The sequence below is a fragment of the Terrapene carolina genome, unplaced genomic scaffold (genome assembly GCF_002925995.2).
Source record: "Terrapene carolina triunguis isolate 2854851 unplaced genomic scaffold, T_m_triunguis-2.0 Scaffold111, whole genome shotgun sequence".
Lineage (NCBI taxonomy): Eukaryota > Metazoa > Chordata > Testudines > Emydidae > Terrapene > Terrapene triunguis.
In genome coordinates, this window is record NW_020664462.1 from 5,264,538 (window position 1) to 5,284,520 (window position 19,983).

The 19,983-nt window shown below is 42.2% G+C and overlaps 1 protein-coding gene across 2 annotated transcripts in view; it reads left to right on the plus strand.

Moving 5' to 3' along the window:
• The first annotated feature begins 4,208 nt into the window (after nucleotides 1–4,208).
• Nucleotides 4,209–19,983, plus strand: part of LOC112112364 (meiosis-specific coiled-coil domain-containing protein MEIOC-like) — a 50,277-nt gene continuing 34,502 nt past the window's right edge. Inside the window, exons 1-3 of one of the 2 annotated variants that reach the window (XM_029911635.1) lie at nucleotides 9,956–9,989; nucleotides 17,410–17,541; nucleotides 17,618–17,753. In XM_029911635.1, the coding sequence (XP_029767495.1) occupies nucleotides 17,667–17,753 (87 nt within the window). In that variant the 5' untranslated portion in view covers nucleotides 9,956–9,989; nucleotides 17,410–17,541; nucleotides 17,618–17,666. Of the gene's footprint in view, nucleotides 4,280–9,955; nucleotides 9,990–17,409; nucleotides 17,542–17,617; nucleotides 17,754–19,983 lie in introns of those variants that run through there. The other variant, XM_029911634.1, reaches the window with a different exon arrangement.

Below are 19,983 nucleotides of genomic sequence, written 5' to 3' on the forward strand. Positions count from 1 at the left end.
CATCCAAGCTTTTCTAAACTCAACCCAAGTGTTAATCTTGATGAGGGTACTGTAGTGCAGAAGTACTCCAAGTTGCCCAAGGTAACAAAAGTCCAATTTAGCCTGTTACATAAAATTGTTTATAAAGTCAGCAAAAGTTTTCTAGGGTTACATTTTAAAAAAAGTTGATGCAGTGTGAAATGAAAGAACTGGCTACTTTCTTCTTTACCTATTAAAGTGAGAGATCAAACCGACAGTTAATTTCCAAACTTGGTCAAATAAACTTAGTCAAATAATAATCACTCTATTATTTTTGCTGAAATTCTTGTAATGAAATCCATCAATATGACATGTAAGTGATGCTTGGCTACTTATCCCCGAAGGAAAAAAATGAAAAAAGGCCTATTTTCATTTTTTTGGGGCAAGGATATTTTCGTGCGATTGAAGAATTGTTTGGCTATGGTATTGACATAGGAATGAGTTCCTGAAGAGTCTTTTTAGATTATGTACGTTTCCTCAGTATCAGTCAGTTCTTAGGTTGCTTATAGAGTTTTTTGTTTTGTTTTTAAGCTTGAACTAGAAATTAATCTGTAGTGCTTTAGACTTTCTGGATTCTCTGAATGTGACGAGACACTGTGTAGAATATGCTTATGCTGGTTTGTCAAGAAAAGCTTTTCCATCTGCCACCAATTGCGCAAGCTCTTCTCAGAATATTTATACTGTACTACTGTACATGCAGCATGAATAAACACTGTCTCTTCTTTTCATGGGAGCTGTATCTGTTATTTCAGCTACATACACACATTTCTTACTGCTTTTATATTAGCAAGGGCTGGATATATATATATATATATATATATATATATTTAATAAACACAGATCACAATTTTCAAATGTGGATGCCTAAAGTTAGACACCTAAACACATAATATAGGCAACTAACTGAAAATGGCTGGATTGTCAGAGGTGTTAAGCAATGCCCATTGGTATCAAAGGGAGCTGTGTGTGTTCAGCACTTCTGAAAATCAAACCACTTTAGTTAGATGCTTATGCATGCACTTAAGCACTTCCAATTAGGCATCAAAGTTAGGAAAAAATGGCTTTGCTTGTTATGAGGTTGCATTGAAATATACCTTCCAGGTGGCAAATAATAGAGTAAATCTAATTAATCTTAAAATAAGTTATTAGACTGACTGAAATGAAATAGATAAATCTATTATTTTATGGAGACATGATATGTAATTTAATTAAATTTAACTTGAACTGGTCAAAAAATGGAAAATAACCAGTGGACTTCTTTTTCCTTCCACTGTTTTTCACATGAATTAAAATGTTTGATGTTTTCTCACTAGGTCTTTCAATGACTAATCTCAGCAAAAATTAAGAAAAACAACCACTACAGAGAGAAAAACACATCACTGCAAGCACACTGCCACTAAAACACATTATTAAAGGCAGGGCTGATAGGACCACCTATTATTAAAATTGATCAACACTTTCCATTATAAGACTGTTTTCAGTTTCTTATAACTTTGGCAAACTTTAACTGTCTGGGCTGAAATTTTCCACGCCAGGTTCCTGTGGCCAGTGGTATGGACTAAATGTTTTGGGGAAATTTCAGCCAAAACAATTAATCTGTTTCTGAGAATGATGCTAGGGGAAAAATACATTGTTTTGCCTGCTAAAATCTAGCACCTCCATGGGGAAAAAAGATAATAAAAGGCTCTACTGGGATAGTGCTTGGGGTCTCCTACAGATCGCCCCCAGGATCCGATTTGGATATGTGATAGAGATCTCTACTATTTTTAAAGAAATAAATGCTACTGGGAATTGAGTGATTATGGGAGACTTTAATTTCTCAGATATAGTTTGGAGGACTAGTGCTACTAATAATGGTTGGGCCCAGATATTCCTCAATGTGATAGTCAACAGAGTTATTCACAAAACAGTCACCGAACCAACAAGAGGTGATGCCATTTTAGATTTAATATTGGTAAGTAGCAAGGACCTCATAGAAAAACTGGTTGTAGAAGACAACCTTAGTTAGAGTGATTATGAGTTAATTCAGTTTAACTTAAATGGAAGGATAAACAAACATAGGTTGGCAACTAGAGTCCTGGATTTCAAAAGGGTAAACTTTTAGAAAATTAAGGAAATTAGTTAGGGAAGTGGAGTGGACTAATGTGGAGGAGGCTTGGAATTGCTTTAAGTCAAAGTTGCAGAAACTTGCAACCCAAGAAAGGAGAAAAAATTGTAGAGAAGCGTTGCAGATGAAATTGGATGAACAACCATCTCAAATAGTTAATTAAGAAAAAGTAGAAAGCCTACAAGGAATGGAAGAAGGGATGGATCAGGAAGGAAAGCTACCATTTAAAGGTCAGAAAGTGTGTGTGTGTGTAGAGGGGGGATGAGAACTCAAAAGCCAAGCAGAGTTGGACCTTGTACAGGAAATTAAATAGTAAAAGGGTCTTTAGCCATATTAAGAAAACTAGGAAAGAAGAAGTGGGACCGCTAAACACTGAGGATGGTGTGGAGATTTAAAATAATCTAGGTATGGTCCAACACCTAAGTGAATATTTTGCCTCCGTTTTTAACAGGGTAATGAAGAACTTGGGGGCAGTGGCAAGGTGGCTAATGAAAGAAGGAGGTGGAAGCCAAACTCAAATAGTTTAGTGAGACCAAATTGCAGGACCCTGATAATCTCCCTCCAAGAATATTAAAGGAACTGGCACATGAAATTGCAAGCCCAATAGCAAGGATTTTTAATGAATCTCTAAACTCAGGGGTTCTACTCTATGACTTGAGAATTGCAAATACAGTACCCATATTTAAGAAAGGGAAAAAAGTGAACTACTGGCCAGTTAGTTTGACCTCAACTGTATTGCACCTTCAATCTTTGCACTGAGTGACCCCGAATGTAAGGGGAAGTCTGGCGGGTGGGATGTGGGTGGAACATGCCTCCAAGGGTTTGACTGCTTTTGATTTAGAAACACAAAAAGCCAAGTAATTTTTCTACAGTAAGCAGGTGAGTGCAGCATTAACCCAGCCTGCAGGTCCAGGCCGCTGCCCTGAACCTGGCCCCACTGCGGCCAGTTAGTGCAGACACTGACAGTGGCTTCCACATGCACACACTTGGCTGCTGAGAATGGGCCTCCAACTTCTCATTTCATAGCAGGAGTTGGGCACGGAGCTGGCTGAGGAAACAAGGGCATTGCCCCGGTCCTGCTCTTGGGTCCCAAAGTAACTCCTGGTGTGGGCATGTTGCTCCTACCCTTCCCAACCCGGAAATGGTTTGCTCCAACTCCCCCACGCTCTCTTCTAATCCTGAAATGGTTTGCCCCAACCCCCTCCCAAACTCTTTTTAACCCTGAAATGCTTCATCCCCCGCCCTCACCCCCTCCCTTCTGACCGAAATGGTTTACCCTCACTTCCCTCCCACTCTTCCTGAAATGCTTTGCTCCCCGCCCCCATGCTCCCTCCCAGGCCCCTCACACTGCCCCTTCTAACCCTGACATGGTTTGCCCCAACCCCCTCTTTTCCTTCCCAGCCCTGAAATGGTTTGCCCTCAATCCCCTCTGTTTTCCCTTCTAACTCTGAAATGGTTCGTCCCAGGCCCCTCACACTGCGCCCCTTTTAACCCTGAAATGGCTTGCCCCAAATTACCCGTTTAACCCTGGAATCATTTTCCCACTCTCCCGTCTAACCCTGAAATGGTTTGCCCTAACCCCCCCAACGTTCTTCCTTCCCACCCCTGACGTGATTTGCATGTAATCCCCCCCAGTGCCCATACGCTCTCTTCTGATGTGGCTCCCCCCTTTTCTAAGCGTGAAATGGTTCGTCGATGGTCCCTCACGCTGCCTTCTAACCCTGTTTGTCTCAGGCCCCGCCTCCTACAATAATTTCTACCAGCGACCTATCCCACTTTCACGCCCCCTTCCCAATTGGTTGTCAAGGCGGTTTCCCTTCCCCTCCCGCGCGCCCTTCATCCCGCTCTGCTCGCAGATTGGGCGACCGGAGGCTGGGAAAGCGCGCGCGCTGAGAGAGGGGAGAGAAAGCGCGCGCACGGGAGGAGGGAGACCGTTGGCTGCTCCGCCCACGCGCCTGGCTCCCGCCTCGCCTCGCGCCCGGGGCGGGGGGGGAGCCGCTCACCTGTCAGTGGGTGAAGTGGGCTCGGCGGGCGCCACCATCTCGCGCCCGGGCGAAGGGGTGGAGGCTGGGGCGGTGGTGGTGGTGGTGTAAGATGGTGGCTACTAGCGCTGAGCCGCTGGCTCCCCCCTGCGCGAGGGCCTCGTGGCCGGAGGTGAGGCCAAGCCCCACCCGCCCCCTCCCCCGGGTAGGGATCGGACCGGAGCCTCTCGCCGAGGCTGTGCCCTGTTCTCCGGTGGGCGGAGCTAGGAGGTCGCCTCGTCCGTCCGTCCCCCCCCCCATTTGGTTGGGGGTGGGGGGGGAGTGTGCCCTGCTTGTCTATGGGGGCGCTTCTGCCTGAGGGGGGTGTGCTCCCCTCCCCCCCGTATTAGGGGCGGGCGTGAATCCTAGTCCTCCTTCCCCCTCGAGGGCGGGGGGGCGGATGCGCCTTGCTGCTCTGTGGGGGGTGCCCCCCTCGCCTCAAATGTTGGGGCAGGTGTGACAGGCCCCCCACTTCTCTGGCAGTGGGGGGCTGGGCTGCTCCCTTCCCTGTGCCTGTTGGGGCAGTGACCCCCCCACTGCTCTTAGGGGGTCCTCTCAGGGCTTTCTAAGTGCCCCCCCACTCTGGTACCTACCTGCTGAGGGGGCAGGCTGCTGCCGCACTGGCCTGACCCCTCCAACAGCACTGGCGGCGGCAACGGGTAACCCACTTTTCTGCCTGTCATCCACCCTCCCTGCTACCGCTGCCCTAGTGCCCGCTAGATCGTGTTCAAACCTTCCCGCCACAGTGCTTAAAGGGTTTCTTGGGGGGGGTGTTTGCAGACCTGGAAAGAGCAATTAAAAATCAAGCCGGGTCACTTTAATCACTTCCTGAAGCTGTTGCTCCCAGAGTATGGCACTCTCCCCTCCCAGGCTTTTTTCAGACCACTTTAAGCACTGTACAAGGGTGACTGTTGAGGTATCTTCCCATCTTACTGAAAGTGTAATTAAGGGAAGTTATCTATTGCCACAAGTTTTAAAGTGTCCTTCAGATCATGTTTATCTTATAGACTTCTGCTGGCCTAGCTCCGTTCATCTGGGAGAGGGTATGGTCCCTGACTAAGGGCATGGCTACACTTGCAGATGCAGAGCGCTTTGAGTTAAACCAGCCTTCATAGAGCACAGTAGGGAAAGCGCTGCAATCTGTCCACGCTGACAGCTGCAAGTGCACTGGCGTGGCCACATTAGCAGCTCTTGCAACGGCCACAGAGAGCAGTGCATTGTGGTAGCTATCCCAGCATGCAAGTGGCTGCAACATGCTTTTCAAATGAGGGGGGTGGGGTTGTGTGTATGTGGGGGGAGAGAGAGTGTGTTTTGGGGGCTGAGAGCATAGCATGCTGTCTTGTAAGTTCAGACGGCAACAGACATACACCCACCTCTCTCTCTCTCACACACAGCATTCCACAGTAATGGGTGCTTTGTCTCGGAGCAGATAAGCAGCGGGCTGTCAGAAATGGAGCTTTCAAAGGGGATATGCGCATTCCTGCAGTGATTCCAAAACAATGACAAGAGTGGCCACTTGACTTAAGGGGATTATGGGACGTTTCCGGAGGCTGATCAGAGCGCAGTAATGCAACACCTTGTTCACACTGGTGCCCCGGCGTTTCAGCCAATGCGCACCAAGTGTTAATCTTCTCGCCGAGGTGGAATACCAGGAGCGCTCTAGCCCTGGAGTCAGAGCGCTCTACGTTCCTTGCCAGTGTGGACGGATAGTGAGCTAGGGGGCCCGGGGCTGCTTTAATGTGCTCTAACTTGCAAGTGTAGCCAAGCCCTAACATAGCTGTGCTGGCAGATACAATTATACTGGCCAAAAAGTGCAGTTTTATTGCTATAGCTTGTTTTGCTCAGGGAAGCAAGGGGTGGAATAAGCTGTGCCAGTAAAAGTGAAGTGTTGCCTGTATAAGTTAAGAGCACTTTACTGGTATAGTATATCACTATTTCTATACAGGTGAAGTGCTCCTACTGTAGAAATTTACTTAATGGTGGTTGGACAGCCTAGACTCTGAATTATTTCTAAAATCACTAAGGTGTGGATAAATATTAAAATCTATTTCATGAAGAACTGATGTTAACAATTCAAGGATGTTATGCAGTTTTGAGAACAAGAGGATACCTTAGTGCTTTTTATTGATATTGCAAAACAGTATAAATGATGGTTGTGACTTGTTCTTATATGGTAAATTATATATATTTATATGTGAAAATGAAGAAGCATCTTCCTTTCCCCATCTCTATAGTACATATTCCTGCCAGAAATTTGTTAAGAGGTTATAGGGAGAAGTGAAAGAATGTGAGAGGTGGTAGGCTACAGAAAATAATGACATTTCTGAACAGAGGGATGTCAGAGGAGAGTTGTGAAGTAAACAAGTACAAAAGCTTGAACTACAGTACAAGGAGGCAGGAGTCATTTGTGCTGAAACTTCAGATGTTAAGAGAATGCGGAAGGGAATAAAATAGCTTTTACTGAATCTGAAATAAAAATTAAATGCATTTTATCCTTCACATTCAGTTTTGAAATATTGCAATAGAAAAAGGAAGGCTGTTCTCATTCCGTTATCTCTAATGATGAAAAAAGCAAGGAAAATCTAAGGATCGCTGGTAATACTTAAAGCCTGTCTACACATAGCTTTTGTACCGATTCAGTTGAATCCACAATAGGGAGCTGTACTGATTGAGTACAACATGATCACTCTTCTACTGGTATAACTGCATGTATAGTAGGTGGTTGAGTATCAGAGGGGTAGCCGTGTTAGTCTGTATCCACAAAAACAACGAGGAGTCCAGTGGCACCTTAAAGACAGATTTATCTGGGCATAAGCTTTCATGGGTAAAAACCCATTTCAGATGCATGGAGAAGCAGTGCATCTGAAGAAGTGGGTTTTTACCGACGAAAGCTTATGCCCAAATAAATCTGTTAGTCTTTAAGGTGCCACCGGACTCCTCATTGTTTAGGTGGTTTAATCGATTTAACTGAATACGGTTTTTTTTCCTGATTTAAATTGGTACAAAAGCTGCTAGACAAGCACTTTCAGATATTTGTAGATATTTCAATATTTCGGTCAACCGTTACTATTCAGCTAAAGCATTTGTAAATCTTGAGCCAACTAACTTGCTAGAAAGGATTATGAGTGGAGGCTTGCATTCCATAAAACCTACTATATATAGAATGTGGGAGTGTGGTTTGTTCTCTGCTGTTCAAGATATCTTTTGCAAAAGGCATGCATTTTTTTTTTCTTCCCTATGGTCTTAGTGGAGTAGAACTAGCTGGCATATCTTGACTGATTTTTTCACAGCTATGTTTACTTACTTGTGCAGAGCCACAGGGGGCTTTGCATACTGTTTTGGGATGGGGAGTGTCTGTGTGTTATTAATAAATCTAGTATCCACTCTTAAAAAAACAGACTCTGGAATACACTCCCCACCCGTTCATAATAATTTAAAGTTTATCACATTTTTAGTGTCAACTACAGTATCTCAAACTTCATTTTGATGGCTCTGTCAGTTTCAAGTTTTTATTTTGCTTTTACATAAGTTGTAAGCCTTCAGAACGGGGACTGTGTATTTTCTTATATTTCTGTGAAGTGCTATTCTCAAACCTATGATGCAGTGGAAATTATGACATTTGAATGAATAGATTTTTTAGTAGTAATGTTTTGGTCTTTTGTCGCCCCCTTCCCTGCCAGGGGTCAAACAGGTATGAAATTCTGCTGTCAAACTTTATTTGTAGCCATCAGCAGTCATGTTTGCACCAGTTATGTTAATGCTTGTTTTTTTAGTATCTATATAAGTGCTATATAGACTGGCTTCAAGCATTTGCAGAACTGTGCCTTGAATTAATAAAATGTGTTTTAATACATCCAAATGTAAATGTATACATCTGGGAATAAAAAATGTAGGCCCTAATTAGAGAACGGGGGACAGAGACTCTGAAAAAGAGTTTGGGGTCATGATGGATAATCATAGAATATCAGGGTTGGAAGGGACCTCAGGAGGTCATCTAGTTCAACCCCCAGACAGATTTTTGCCCCAGATCCCTAAATGGCCCCCTCAAGGATTGAACTCACAACCCTGGGTTTAGCAGGCCAATGCTCAAACCACTGAGTGGAATGTGAGTGCCTACTGTAATACCATGGTCAAAAGGGCTAATGTGATCCTTGGATGTGTAAATGGGAATCATGACAAGGAGTAGTGAGGTTATATTACCTCAATATTTGGCGCTTGTGCGGCTGCCACGTGCAGGTGTCAACTCAAAAAAGATGTTGATAAATTGGAAAGGGTTCAGAGAAGAGCCACCAAAATAATTAAAAGATTGGAAAAAATGCTGTATAATGATAGACTCCAGGAACTCACTCTCTTTAGTTGAACAAATAGAAGATTAAGGAGTGACTTAAATCACAGTCTATAAGTGCCTACATGGGGAGCAGAAATTTGATCATGGACAATCTAGTAGACAAAGGTATATCAAGAGCCAAAGGCTGGAAGTTGAACCTGGACAAATTTAGACTGGAATTAGGGCTCCTAAGAGCTACAGTAATACACAGTAAATAATGAATAAGGTGCAGTTTTTTTCATAGTAAGGCTAATAAGCCACTGGAACAACTTACCAAGGGCTGTGGTGGATTCTCCATCAGTAGCAATATTTAAATCACAATTGGATGTTTTTTTCCTAAAATGTAAGCTCTAGTTCAAACAGGAATTAATTCAGGGAAGTCATAAGGCCTGTATTATACAGGCGGTAAGACTAGTGATCACAATGGTTCTTTTTAGCCTGACAATCTATGAATTCTTGGTCAGACCATGGGTTCAGGGCACAATGCTGGAAACACTCAAGTGTGATCATAGAGATTCTATGGTACAGTTTGAATCATTTAACATTTTTACATTATTTGACTCTATACTTTTTTAACATAGTGCCACTGTCCCACCCAGTCATTCCTATATATTTTGTCCCCTGGTATTACTGTATCCCACTGATTATTCTCATTCCACTAAGTTTCTGCACTGCCTATTATATCAATGTCCTCATTTAATGCCAGGCACCTGTTCAAGTCTTACTCAATAGTGGGCTGGCTAGGGTGACACAAACCATGACTCTCCGTGTCAGAAACAGAGAGACGTGGGTGAGGCAATATCTTTTACTGGACTAACTTCTTTGTGAAGGAAATAGTCTTTTTTCTTCTTTGTCTGTCACACTCACCATAACAAACATAATACTTTGGTCAGTGAATTGCTTCTTCATGGAGAATTACTCCCCCCAACCCAGTAATATATGGGACTTTTATGATCAGAACTCTTGTACTCCATTAAAGTTAAAATAATGAAATCCTAATTAAATCTCTCAGCTAGTAATACTTTCCCAATGAGTGATGTGTTCTGACTAGGGTGACAGATGTCCTGATTTTATAGGGACAGTCCTGATATTTGGGGCTTTGCTTTATATAGGCACCTATCACCCCCCACCTCCTGTCCCAATTGCTATCTGGTCACCCTAGTTCTGAGGACAATTTAAATCACTGTTGAAAGCATGTGATCACCATAAAATTGCTTCATCCCAAGTGGGGACTGGCGGAAGAATTAAGTTTTGCAGCACTTCTCCCTTTTCCACCGGCCCGTATTGGTTTAGATTTTAGTTTTTTTCCCCCAGGCAGCTCGGATAATCCTCTGTAGTAAGGAGGCTGTTTCTAGGGCTCTCACATTGGCAGTACATTACCTTGAGTCCTGTACTTTGTAGCTATTACACAATAGGGAGAAGACTACAATTCCCATAGTACTTCCACATACTGGTACTCCAGTGACATCACACATGACAGGGCTGAGAATGGTTGTATAGCAAGAGGAACGAAAATGTAAGCTCGGTGTTTCTTTTACTCCTGTAGCAGGGCCTTGGGCAAGCTGAAATCCTTGTTCAGAAGAGGGGATTGCTGTTGCTGCAGCAGATGCATTTAAACGGGGGAAAGTGTTTGAAGGGGCTGTGGGGTGGGTGACATCAAAGGGCAGGCAGTTCACAGTGTTTCTCTCAGTAGGTGCAGATTAGGGGCGACTCTGTCTAGGGCAAGCCGTGAGGAGTGAGTGCTTAGTGCTAATGCTGCTAGTTTATCTTCTGAATTCATACTAGGGGCCTTTTCGCTGCGCACAGACCAAGCCCCTGCCTGCCTCACTCCCCTGTTTGTGTATTGTGCTGCTTCAGTGGGTGGAGAAGAGACGCTGGCCATAGCCTGGCAACAGTTTCTATATGCAAGGAGTACTGAGGTGTGTAGTGTGCGTGTGTCCCATGGCAGCGGTGTTTAGGGGCGGTGGACGAGGTTCAGCAGCCCAGGTTCAGCAAGGTACAAGACTACGCCACTAGACTTCATGGCACAGGGATCAGCTGGTGCTGTAGTGCGTATGGTTGGTATGTTTTAAAACCTCTGCTGCTTTTGCTTCTCCAGTGGCTTGTGTCGGTGGGAGGAACGCACTCAGGGAACGGCTGGTGGTAACGTTTGTGCAGGTTTATTTTGATGGAAGTTGATTCTCACACCTGGAATTCAGTGATATGTGCATTGTCTAGATCAGGGGCTACGTTTGGAGACTGTATGAATACTGCTGTTGTAGTGAGTGGAAAATACAGTTTAACAAAGCAATTTTTGCAGAATAATATTTTCTAAAGCAGCTAGATTGGTGGCGTGCTTAGAAGAAGCTGTGCTAACCTAGTTGCCTGGCTGTGACCAACCTTTATAAATCACCACTGAAATTGCTATTATAAACACTTATCACAAAAGCCCAAGACTCCAAACTGCAGTTGTATGTTATTGGTCATTCAAAGGAGCCTTCTACTAGGGAAAAAGACAAATTTATTAGTAGGGAGGACAGCTAGGGATCACCATCTATCACCCCTTCACTCTAATCAAACTAACTCTGAACAGTTTAGTAACTTTCCAGCCAGATAATTTTTCCTCTCATTTCTGTATTTTATGGCTTGTATTGTTAAATATCATGACACAATGTTTACCTCAATCTGCGATTTTTTGAGACCTTCATCTGGGTTTCCCTGCTGTAGGAATTTCAAAAATTGCTGACAGAGGGAAGCAGTTTCTGAATCTAATTACAGTAGGCTAATATAAATAAGAAATAAATCCTTATATGAATGTAATAATGAGCTACCGAGTACATTTAAATCTTGGCACAGGTGAGGGGAGAGTTCTCTTACTTGATAACAAACATTGGCTTGTTGCAGTTAGCTCCTTTTGAGACATTCAATGCCAGTCAATTTCTTAATGTGTTAGGAATATTTTTATAAGTATTTGTTAGCCTATTTAAAAGTGAGAATATATTTTGAAGGACAAAAAATGGAATTTTAACAGGTATTAAATAGTTCCCAAATCATCTTTTTTATTTTAAATAAAACTTTTGGAACAATATTTGGTAACTTCACTTTTACCTTCATTTTTTAAAATGGCAGGTTTGTTGGTTGTGTACTGTGTCCCTCTTAAGAAATATTTTTGAAAGGGTTATCTTATGATCTGTAATATGTGATTTATAAAAATATTGAAAGCCACTTAAACTGACTTGGTTTTGTTGACATTTTAGTGGGTCAGAGTTGTGTTTTTTACCAAACTTGTGTTTAATAGTCCCTCCTGTTTCCCTGCTCTACCAGAAGACAATGAATTGTGAGAGAGGTATGAATTAAAAGGTGAAGGGAAGTGTAGTTAGCTGATATCAAGCTTCATTACCTCTCAATAGATCCTGCAGTGAATGACTGTTATTAAATGCTTTATTAGTGGTTTGGCCACTTAGGAATGTTAGGAATTGTATAGTTTCCCTACTGATAGGGCCAATAAAAGTTGTCTATTACCCTATCCCTCCCTTAAATGAAATATTCTTGAATAGACACCTACCATAATTTGAGTCAGAGCCTTTTGGAAAAGATTCTTTTAAACTGAATTTTGCAGACTATTCTAATACGTGACAACTTTATATGAATGCTTCATGAAGAGTTTTTGAAAGTAAGGAATACTTGTTATGTTTTAATAATCAGAGAGCAGAGCAATAAAGTCCTGAACTGTAGTAAAATAATCTTTGTCAGCAAGACTGTTCTGCACTTTGGGTCCCTTTAGTACTATTATGAAATAATTTATAATTCATTATACAAAGACTGGCTTCCAAAACTTGAAATCAGGGGCAAGATCCTCCAAACTCTTTGCACCCGGAACAGCTATTTATATAAATGGTACTTCTGTATACAGAAGTTTTGTGGCATCAGGTGACAGGTGTAATTTGTAGATTGATTCTTTTTCTTGAAGGTATTTGGGAGCATGTCTGATTCCAAAAGATTGAAAAAAATTGGTGTAGAAACAAGGCCCTTATCTGTAATCTATTTTCATTTTAATTTAGTTTAATTTTACTGTATTTTAAGTACTAAGGCTGTGAATTTGACAGATGGCAATAACAAAATTAAGGTTCGTATGACCACATTTATTTGCTCACATTGCACATACATTAATGTTGCCAAGAGAGCTTTAACATTTGCATTTCTTGCTGTCTGAGTTTTGAATCTGCAACCTTAAAGTTGCATTAATGTTTCTGTATTTATTTTTTTTATTTTTTAATCTTTATTAGGAAAAGTACTATAGTAGTGCATACTTCAGAAGTACCGGTGTGTTGTTAGCCAGGGTGTGGATTGGAGACCTCTGTTCCCCAGTCATTTTTTCCAATTTTTTATGCTTTGTGGCTTTGCATCCCAGAATGGGCCTCCAGAGTGAAGGAGGTTCAAAGTAGGTGGTTTGAGAAGGAAGAGAATTCCTCAGACTTTTCAGTGCCTTTTCCACATCACCTGAATTGTAGAATTTGGCCTTCACTCCTGGACTTCAGATAGCATGGTAAGAGGATTGGCAACCTTTCTCATGTCACCTCAAAGTATTTATTTCAAATTGCCTATTCTCTGGAGGCCTAGATATATTCTGATGTGCAGAGCCCCAGAACTAGTGAAATTTTTACACTTCTCTGTAGTGGCACCCACATACACACTGCATCTGACTAGAAAGGCATAGTAAACATATATCTGTGTGCATGCTAGAACTCCTTCAAATCTTAATATAGTGACTATTTGAAAATTACATTGTTAGACAAATTCCCATTTGTCAGTGAGGATTATTTACTGGCTAAATTTGAGATTTCAGAATTTTGGTGGTTTTTTTTAAAGCATGCAAGAAGATAATGGGAAATTGGTTTTTCCCTGCCTTCCCCACACATACATATCTCAGGTAACTCAAAAATAGCCCAATGAATTTCCACAAAAACATTCACCTTTTGACTGAGCCAAAGCGTAGATTGCTTTCATCCCAAAGAGAGTCTTTTTGTGCCTTAGGTAGGGGAAACTGGTATAATGAAAATCATTTAGCAACCTTCAAAGGATACTGTCAACTTGAAAATCATTCTTCTGTCTGGAAAATTTTATATCTATTATAGTTACGGGTAATGCCTTAGGTAGGGGATAGAGAGTACTTGCCTGGATCCCTGCATAGAACTTGGGAGTGACTTAAAACCTGGGGTGGGGTGCTGATGACTTCCCTCCCTAGACCCATGTACTGACTGAGGAAGCAATTGGAGTCTTGGAGTTAGTGAATATTTTTTCTATACAGGGGTCAGATGGGGATGAACAAGTGTTGGTGGGGCATCCATCACTCTCAAACCCTGTTAAGGGTCTGGAGATCACCTAGTACTAGCTGAGGCATATGCTCCCCCACCCTTCCGTTCAGATCAGAAGAGGCACTTAGCTGTAGGGGAGAAGGAGGCCCCTATCCTCTCCATGTGACTGGAGAGCAGATGTAATTGGGCAGAGGGCAAAAGAAGGAGGTTTGTCTCTTCCGGCATAACTATAAATCCAAGAATTTTTTTTAAGTTAAGAGACTTTGCCTCAATGTTGCTGCTACTGAAGAACCAGAACCAGTAGCAGAAGTGTGGATGGGGATGGGAGAAATCCTTCTAAACAATAGTAGATGAAGAAGATAAACACTTAATTAAAATTTTTTTAAAATAAATTTAAAATAATTCAGGGGATATTATTAAAGGTGCTTTGTGAGAAACATGAATTTTTAAAAATTAGTCAAACAAAATGCAAGCTGTCATTTTTCCTGTAACTAAAGCATTTGCTTCTGTCAAAGCTATAATGGAAGCACCTTCTATACTTAAGGTATCCCAACATGCATTTCAAACAGTGAATTATTTACTGCTAGTGCAATGAGTGTGCATGCATATTAGCCATTAAGTGCTCAGCAACAGCTCAGAGAAAGCTGTGGTCATTGAAAATCTATTCTATTGAGAGAGGGAATGTTGGCTAGGACACAAAGGTGGTTCCATAATCTTTTCAAAAAGCTGCCATAGATTTTAACTTTTACTTGGACACCTACCTACATATGTGGCGTCACGGAGTTCCCCAATGATTTGAAATGCTCCCCAGTTGCCTCCTGTTCTAGGACATAAACTGCTTGCCATAGAATGCTTACCCCTCCCCACTTTATAATTGCATACCTGGTCAGATGCATTATTGTTTCTTTTGTATTCCTGTGAAATATCCAGTATAATACAATGTGATAGATGTAGTGATATATTAGATGAACTGTTGGGTCTTTTTCAGTAAATCTATTTCTACACACAGATGAATGTGCTAATAGCTGAGCTATATTGATCCTATACACGTTATTTAACAGATCAGTAAGGTCTTTGCTTACCCTGTGGTAGGCATGCAGTGACGATATCACAGGTTAATTAACCAGTGGTAATCTAACCCATGAGAGTGCACCCACACATATTATGCTGTCACTCCTTGTGTCCACACTTGTGCTGTATCTGGCCATGACAGACAATACATCTATCTGGGAGCATATCTCAAGACTGCTAGCACCCCAACTTGCTACATGGCTCTGTGTTCCCATTTACAGGGTGTTGTGGGGCAACTTGTCTGCCCACACTGGGAACTGTGGGAGGCAGTTTAATGGAGAGAATGCTTCAGTAAATTATTTGTTTTGGGTATATCGAAAATACCATTCAACAGAGGAATTGAAATGGAATAAAATTAGTCAAAAGAAAATGATTATAAAATAACTATTATCCTCTTAATGATCTGTATGTAAGAAAAGTGTGGAGAGAAGAAACGTCTTTTGAAACCTTTCACTTTTTTGTCTTTTCCTGTGTCTACACTAGCACTTTTGTCTGTATAACTGGAAAAATTACACTGATAGAAGCGCCAGTGTGGACAGTGCTATGTTGGCGGGAGATGCTCTCTCCCATTAGGGATGGTTTAATTATGTCGATGGGAGAGCTGTCTTCCTTTGTCATAGGGTGGCTATACGGAAAATATTACAGCGGTGCAGCTGTATCAGTACAGCTGTGCCGCTGTAAGATCTATAGTGTAGACATGGCCTTAGTCTAGTTTTGAAAGCTTGAATGAATCACTCTTTAGAATAGGCTAACAAACTTTTAATGGCTCTTGTGAAAACTCATCTGTTCCTGATTAACTGTCCTGAATAACTCCATGTGTAGACACTCATTCTGTTTAGTTGAACAGCTGTTGCACTGTAAATTCACACCCTACCTTAATCCAAATTAACTTTCAAGTGTAGACAAGACCTTAGTTTTAGCTTGAGCGACAGTAGGCAAGGTCAACCACCATCCGAGTTATAGTGCTGACATTGGCATAAACACTACAAATGACTTAGGATTTTACAGTGCGATAACATTTGTTATCCTGCTTTAAACAAAAATCTGTCAGTGAAGATAAATCCTAAGAGTTTCACTTTTCCAAGGGATTTTTAGTGAGCATTGTTCTACTGTATCAAACCCAAGAGACGGATGAAGCTGGAGAAATGGCAAGCATGCAAACTTAAATTAGAGGGCTGCATAGAGGCAAATTAATAGTCACCTTCTGTGGTTGAGCCTGTTAAGTCTTCACTGAGAAGTCCTACTTCTATAATAAATTGAGCTATGAATTGTACTGAAACTCATTGCTGATAATTGCAGAGTTTACACTCTATCTTTTATAAATGTACATATGGCCCACGCTAATTTTTTCCACCCATTCTCCAAGAGCCAAACTGTCACGCTGGGAAATCTTGTTTGTTGGGAATCTTCATTTGAAAGTTCAAAACTGGCTGTGAAATGGTTCAAAACTGACTTCTGAGGAGAGGCTGAGGGAACTGGGATTGTTTAGTCTGCAGAAGAGAAGAATGAGGGGGGATTTGATAGCTGCTTTCAACTACTTGAAAGGGGGTTCCAAAGAGGATGGATCTAGACTGTTCTCAGTGGTACCAGATGACAGAACAAGGAGTAATGGTCTCAAGTTGCAGTGGGGGAGGTTTAGGTTGGAAATTAGGAAAAACTTTCACTAGGAGGATGGTGAAGCACTGGAATGGGTTACCTAGGGAGGTGGTGGAATCTCCTTCCTTAGAGGTTTTTAAGGTCAGGCTTGACAAAGCCCTGGCTGGGATGATTTAGTTGGGGATTGGTCCTGCTTTGAGCAGGGGATTGGACTAGATGACCTCCTGAGGTCCCTTCCATCCCTGAGATTCTATGATTCTATGACTAGCATATGATACAGATTTCATTTTTTTCTTGGGATATTGTTAATGCTGAACTATTTTTGTGGCCCTTTAGGTCCTACAAATGTTGATGTTTTGTAAAAAAACTGACTAATGTGAAGCTTTTAAATATTGCCCAAGTTATTCTTCAGTAGACTGCTGTCTTTATTTAATTACAGCACTTGGAAGTCTAATATCACTGAGTTCATCCTTTTGAAATTAGACTTCAGTTTACCCACTTGCTGTTTGTTGGTGAATGACACTGAAATCACTGACATCATGTCGATGAAAACTGACAAACCTAGTCAATTTTCACTCTTCTGCATCTTGCAGAAGCTCTGAGAAGCCAGGGAGACACTGGGAATGTCTGCCTGAAAACTTAAACCAGTGTGGTGCTGCCTTACTAACGTCTGTTTGCATTTGGAAGGTATCCTTTTCTTTTTAATGAAATTGTAAATTCTGCAGGAAGTTATGGTAATTGTCAGGGAAATTTTCCAATTTGTGCTGGACTAGTGGATTTTTCAAGGCTTGGATTGGAATATAGTACTGTCATTTTGCCTGAACCTTATTTACTCAACTATTAACAAGTTAATCATCTTTAATGTTGTTTCAGTTTTTGGCCTTCTGAATAATACATACTATTTTTCTTAAAATGTTGATGTTTCCAGTTAAAATTGCTAACCTTTACTTTTCATGTTTAATTATCTTTAAATAGGGTACATCTGTGCTTAAGATTCTGAATTTCTGCTTATTTGGCAATGCAACAAACTTGGGAAAAGAGAATTTGTATTCTGACAGCGAGGACATGGTCAAACAAAGTGCCACTGTCAGTCATTACGAGCCACGGGTGAGTCCAAAGTAATTGCTTGCTTAGATGAATAGAAATGGAATTCTCTTACTGTTTTCTTTTTTTTTTTTTTCAGACTGAAATGTATACGTAAACCCTATATGGCGTGTCTTTAGGTTTCTTATATGCTAGAGGTGGAAAAGATCTCTATACAGAAGAGTAATCATGGATTCCTACAGCAATCAACAATTCCATGTCTAGTCTGGCCTCAAGTGACTCTAGTGATGATAATCTCATGAGCTTCTTTGGCAAAATATTCTGAAAAATAGTCGCAAGAAGTTGTTACCACTTGATAAATGCCCAGTGGCAATGTGAAATGAATTTATTTTCAGTCCACTTCCCAGCTAACTGTTATCCACATAGAAAAGATCATAAATACAATAGACACTATGCATCCTTGATGGCAATCAGGTTATAAAGGCTAAGGAAAGATGGGCATCAGAGAATGGTGGGAGTCCTACAAAGGTGATGTTCCTGCATCTGGTTAGGTCTATATTTTTATTTTTCTTACCTTGCTCTGGCTAGTAGATGTTTGACAAACGTAACGCCTTCCCATAAACAAGAAGTCCACAATTCTCTGGCTGCTGCAAAGGAGCATTCTTTGCTTTCTTTCACCACCATACCAGAGCCTTCAAGCTGCCCCAAGGGTGGGTGTGGGGAAAGGAAGTCTCCACTACTCTACCACTTTACCATCCTCCTGGCTGCTGTCTGTGGTGGGCAGGATCTCTTCAACTCACATACCTTGTCCCCCAGTTTAAGTTTGGGGTCCTCCTGACCAGTAAATAGCTCTATTATTTACCTATACTTCTGGTCAGTTTTTCAAGTGCCAGTAGCGTAAAAGTGATACAGTTCTTGTGAATTTCACTGCTGTCCCTTAGGGTTAATAGCAGTAAACACTGAGGCAACTCTAACCATTTTTAGTGTGCTCCAGGCTGGGAAAGTTAGCAGCGGCCACAGGGGTACTAGAACTATTTTTCTGCAGATTTAAAAAGGCAGCACACCTTTGTTTTACATTCAGATAACATTAAAATGGTTGCCTTAGTCGTTTGAGCTAGAAACTGAAAAGGAACATAGTCAACTTAAAATCACACTTCTGTGAAAAGTTTTTACCCAGTATTGTTAAAAATAGCATCCAAGATACCTGTGAACAAAAAACTGTCTGGGTACTAATCTTTACAAGTTGGAATACCTGCTTCTTAGGATAGATAACTCTACAGGGTTTCTGTACTTCTGTACAAACTCTACAGGGTTTGTTAGCTGCAAATGAGAGGGACAGGCAGAGGAAGCCCAGTGCCACCTCAAAGAATAAGGAGGCCAAGAGACTGAATCTTTTCAGGAGAAAGGTTTATTCCATGGGCAGCCTCCAGCTTCATATCTCTAACCAGCAGGTGTTGCTTGGGGGTATGATTTTAACTTGTGGGACTCAATGGCCAAGTTCAGAGACTCTCTGCAGCAGGAGTTGAGGCAGGAGTTCATCGCCATCCAGGAGGAGGGCAAGACTGTGGCCAGAGCCTCCCTACAGGCAGCTCTGGATGTGGCCAACTCAGCGGCCAGAACAATGGCGAATGGCCGTGGTTACCATGAGGCACATGTGGCTCCAGTTATCGGGCCTCTTGCATGAGGTGCAGCAGTTTGTCCAGGACCTCCCCTTCGAGGGCACCACTCTGTTCTCTGAACAGATGGACTCCGACCTGCATGGTCTCAAAGATTCGAGGGCTACACTTCGTTCCCTGGGCCTGTACACACCCCCGGCCTCCAGGAAGCATTTCCAGCCTCAACTGCCTCCCAGATTCTCGGGGCCTTCCAGACATGATTCCTATAAGAAGAAAGGGAAGGGCTACAAGTGTCGTCAGGCCCTACCTTCCACCTCAGCCTCCCAGTCGGGCTCAATTAGATACCCTGGTGAGTCCAGGCAGGCCTTTTGAGGGTATGCCTGAGGACAGCATACCAGACTTGAGTCAGGATCCATCCCCCCTTTTGTTTTTGGACTGCCTGTTTCCCTTCTGCACTGCATGGTCTCACATAACATGCTACAGTACATAACAGTGGAGGAAGTTCCTCGAGATTTGAGAGGGAAGGGGTTCTACTCCTGATATTTCATAATCCCGAAGGCCAAGGGGGGCCTGCGTCCCATCCTGGACCTGTGTTGCCTCAACGAATATCTCAAGAAACTGAGGTTCCGCGTGGTCTTCCTGGCCTCCATCATTCCTTCTCTGAATCCGGGAGAGTGGTATGCTGCCCTCGATCTCAAGGACGCTTATTTCCACATTTCCATCTTCCATGAACACAGAAGATTTCTTCAGTTTGTGATGGGCCAATGCCACTACCAGTTCAATGCATTCCCCTTCGACCTGTCAGCTTCCCCAGAGGTCTTTACAAAGTATATGGTGATGGTTGCAGCTTACCTGGGACGTCGAGGTGTACGAATCTACCCATACTTCG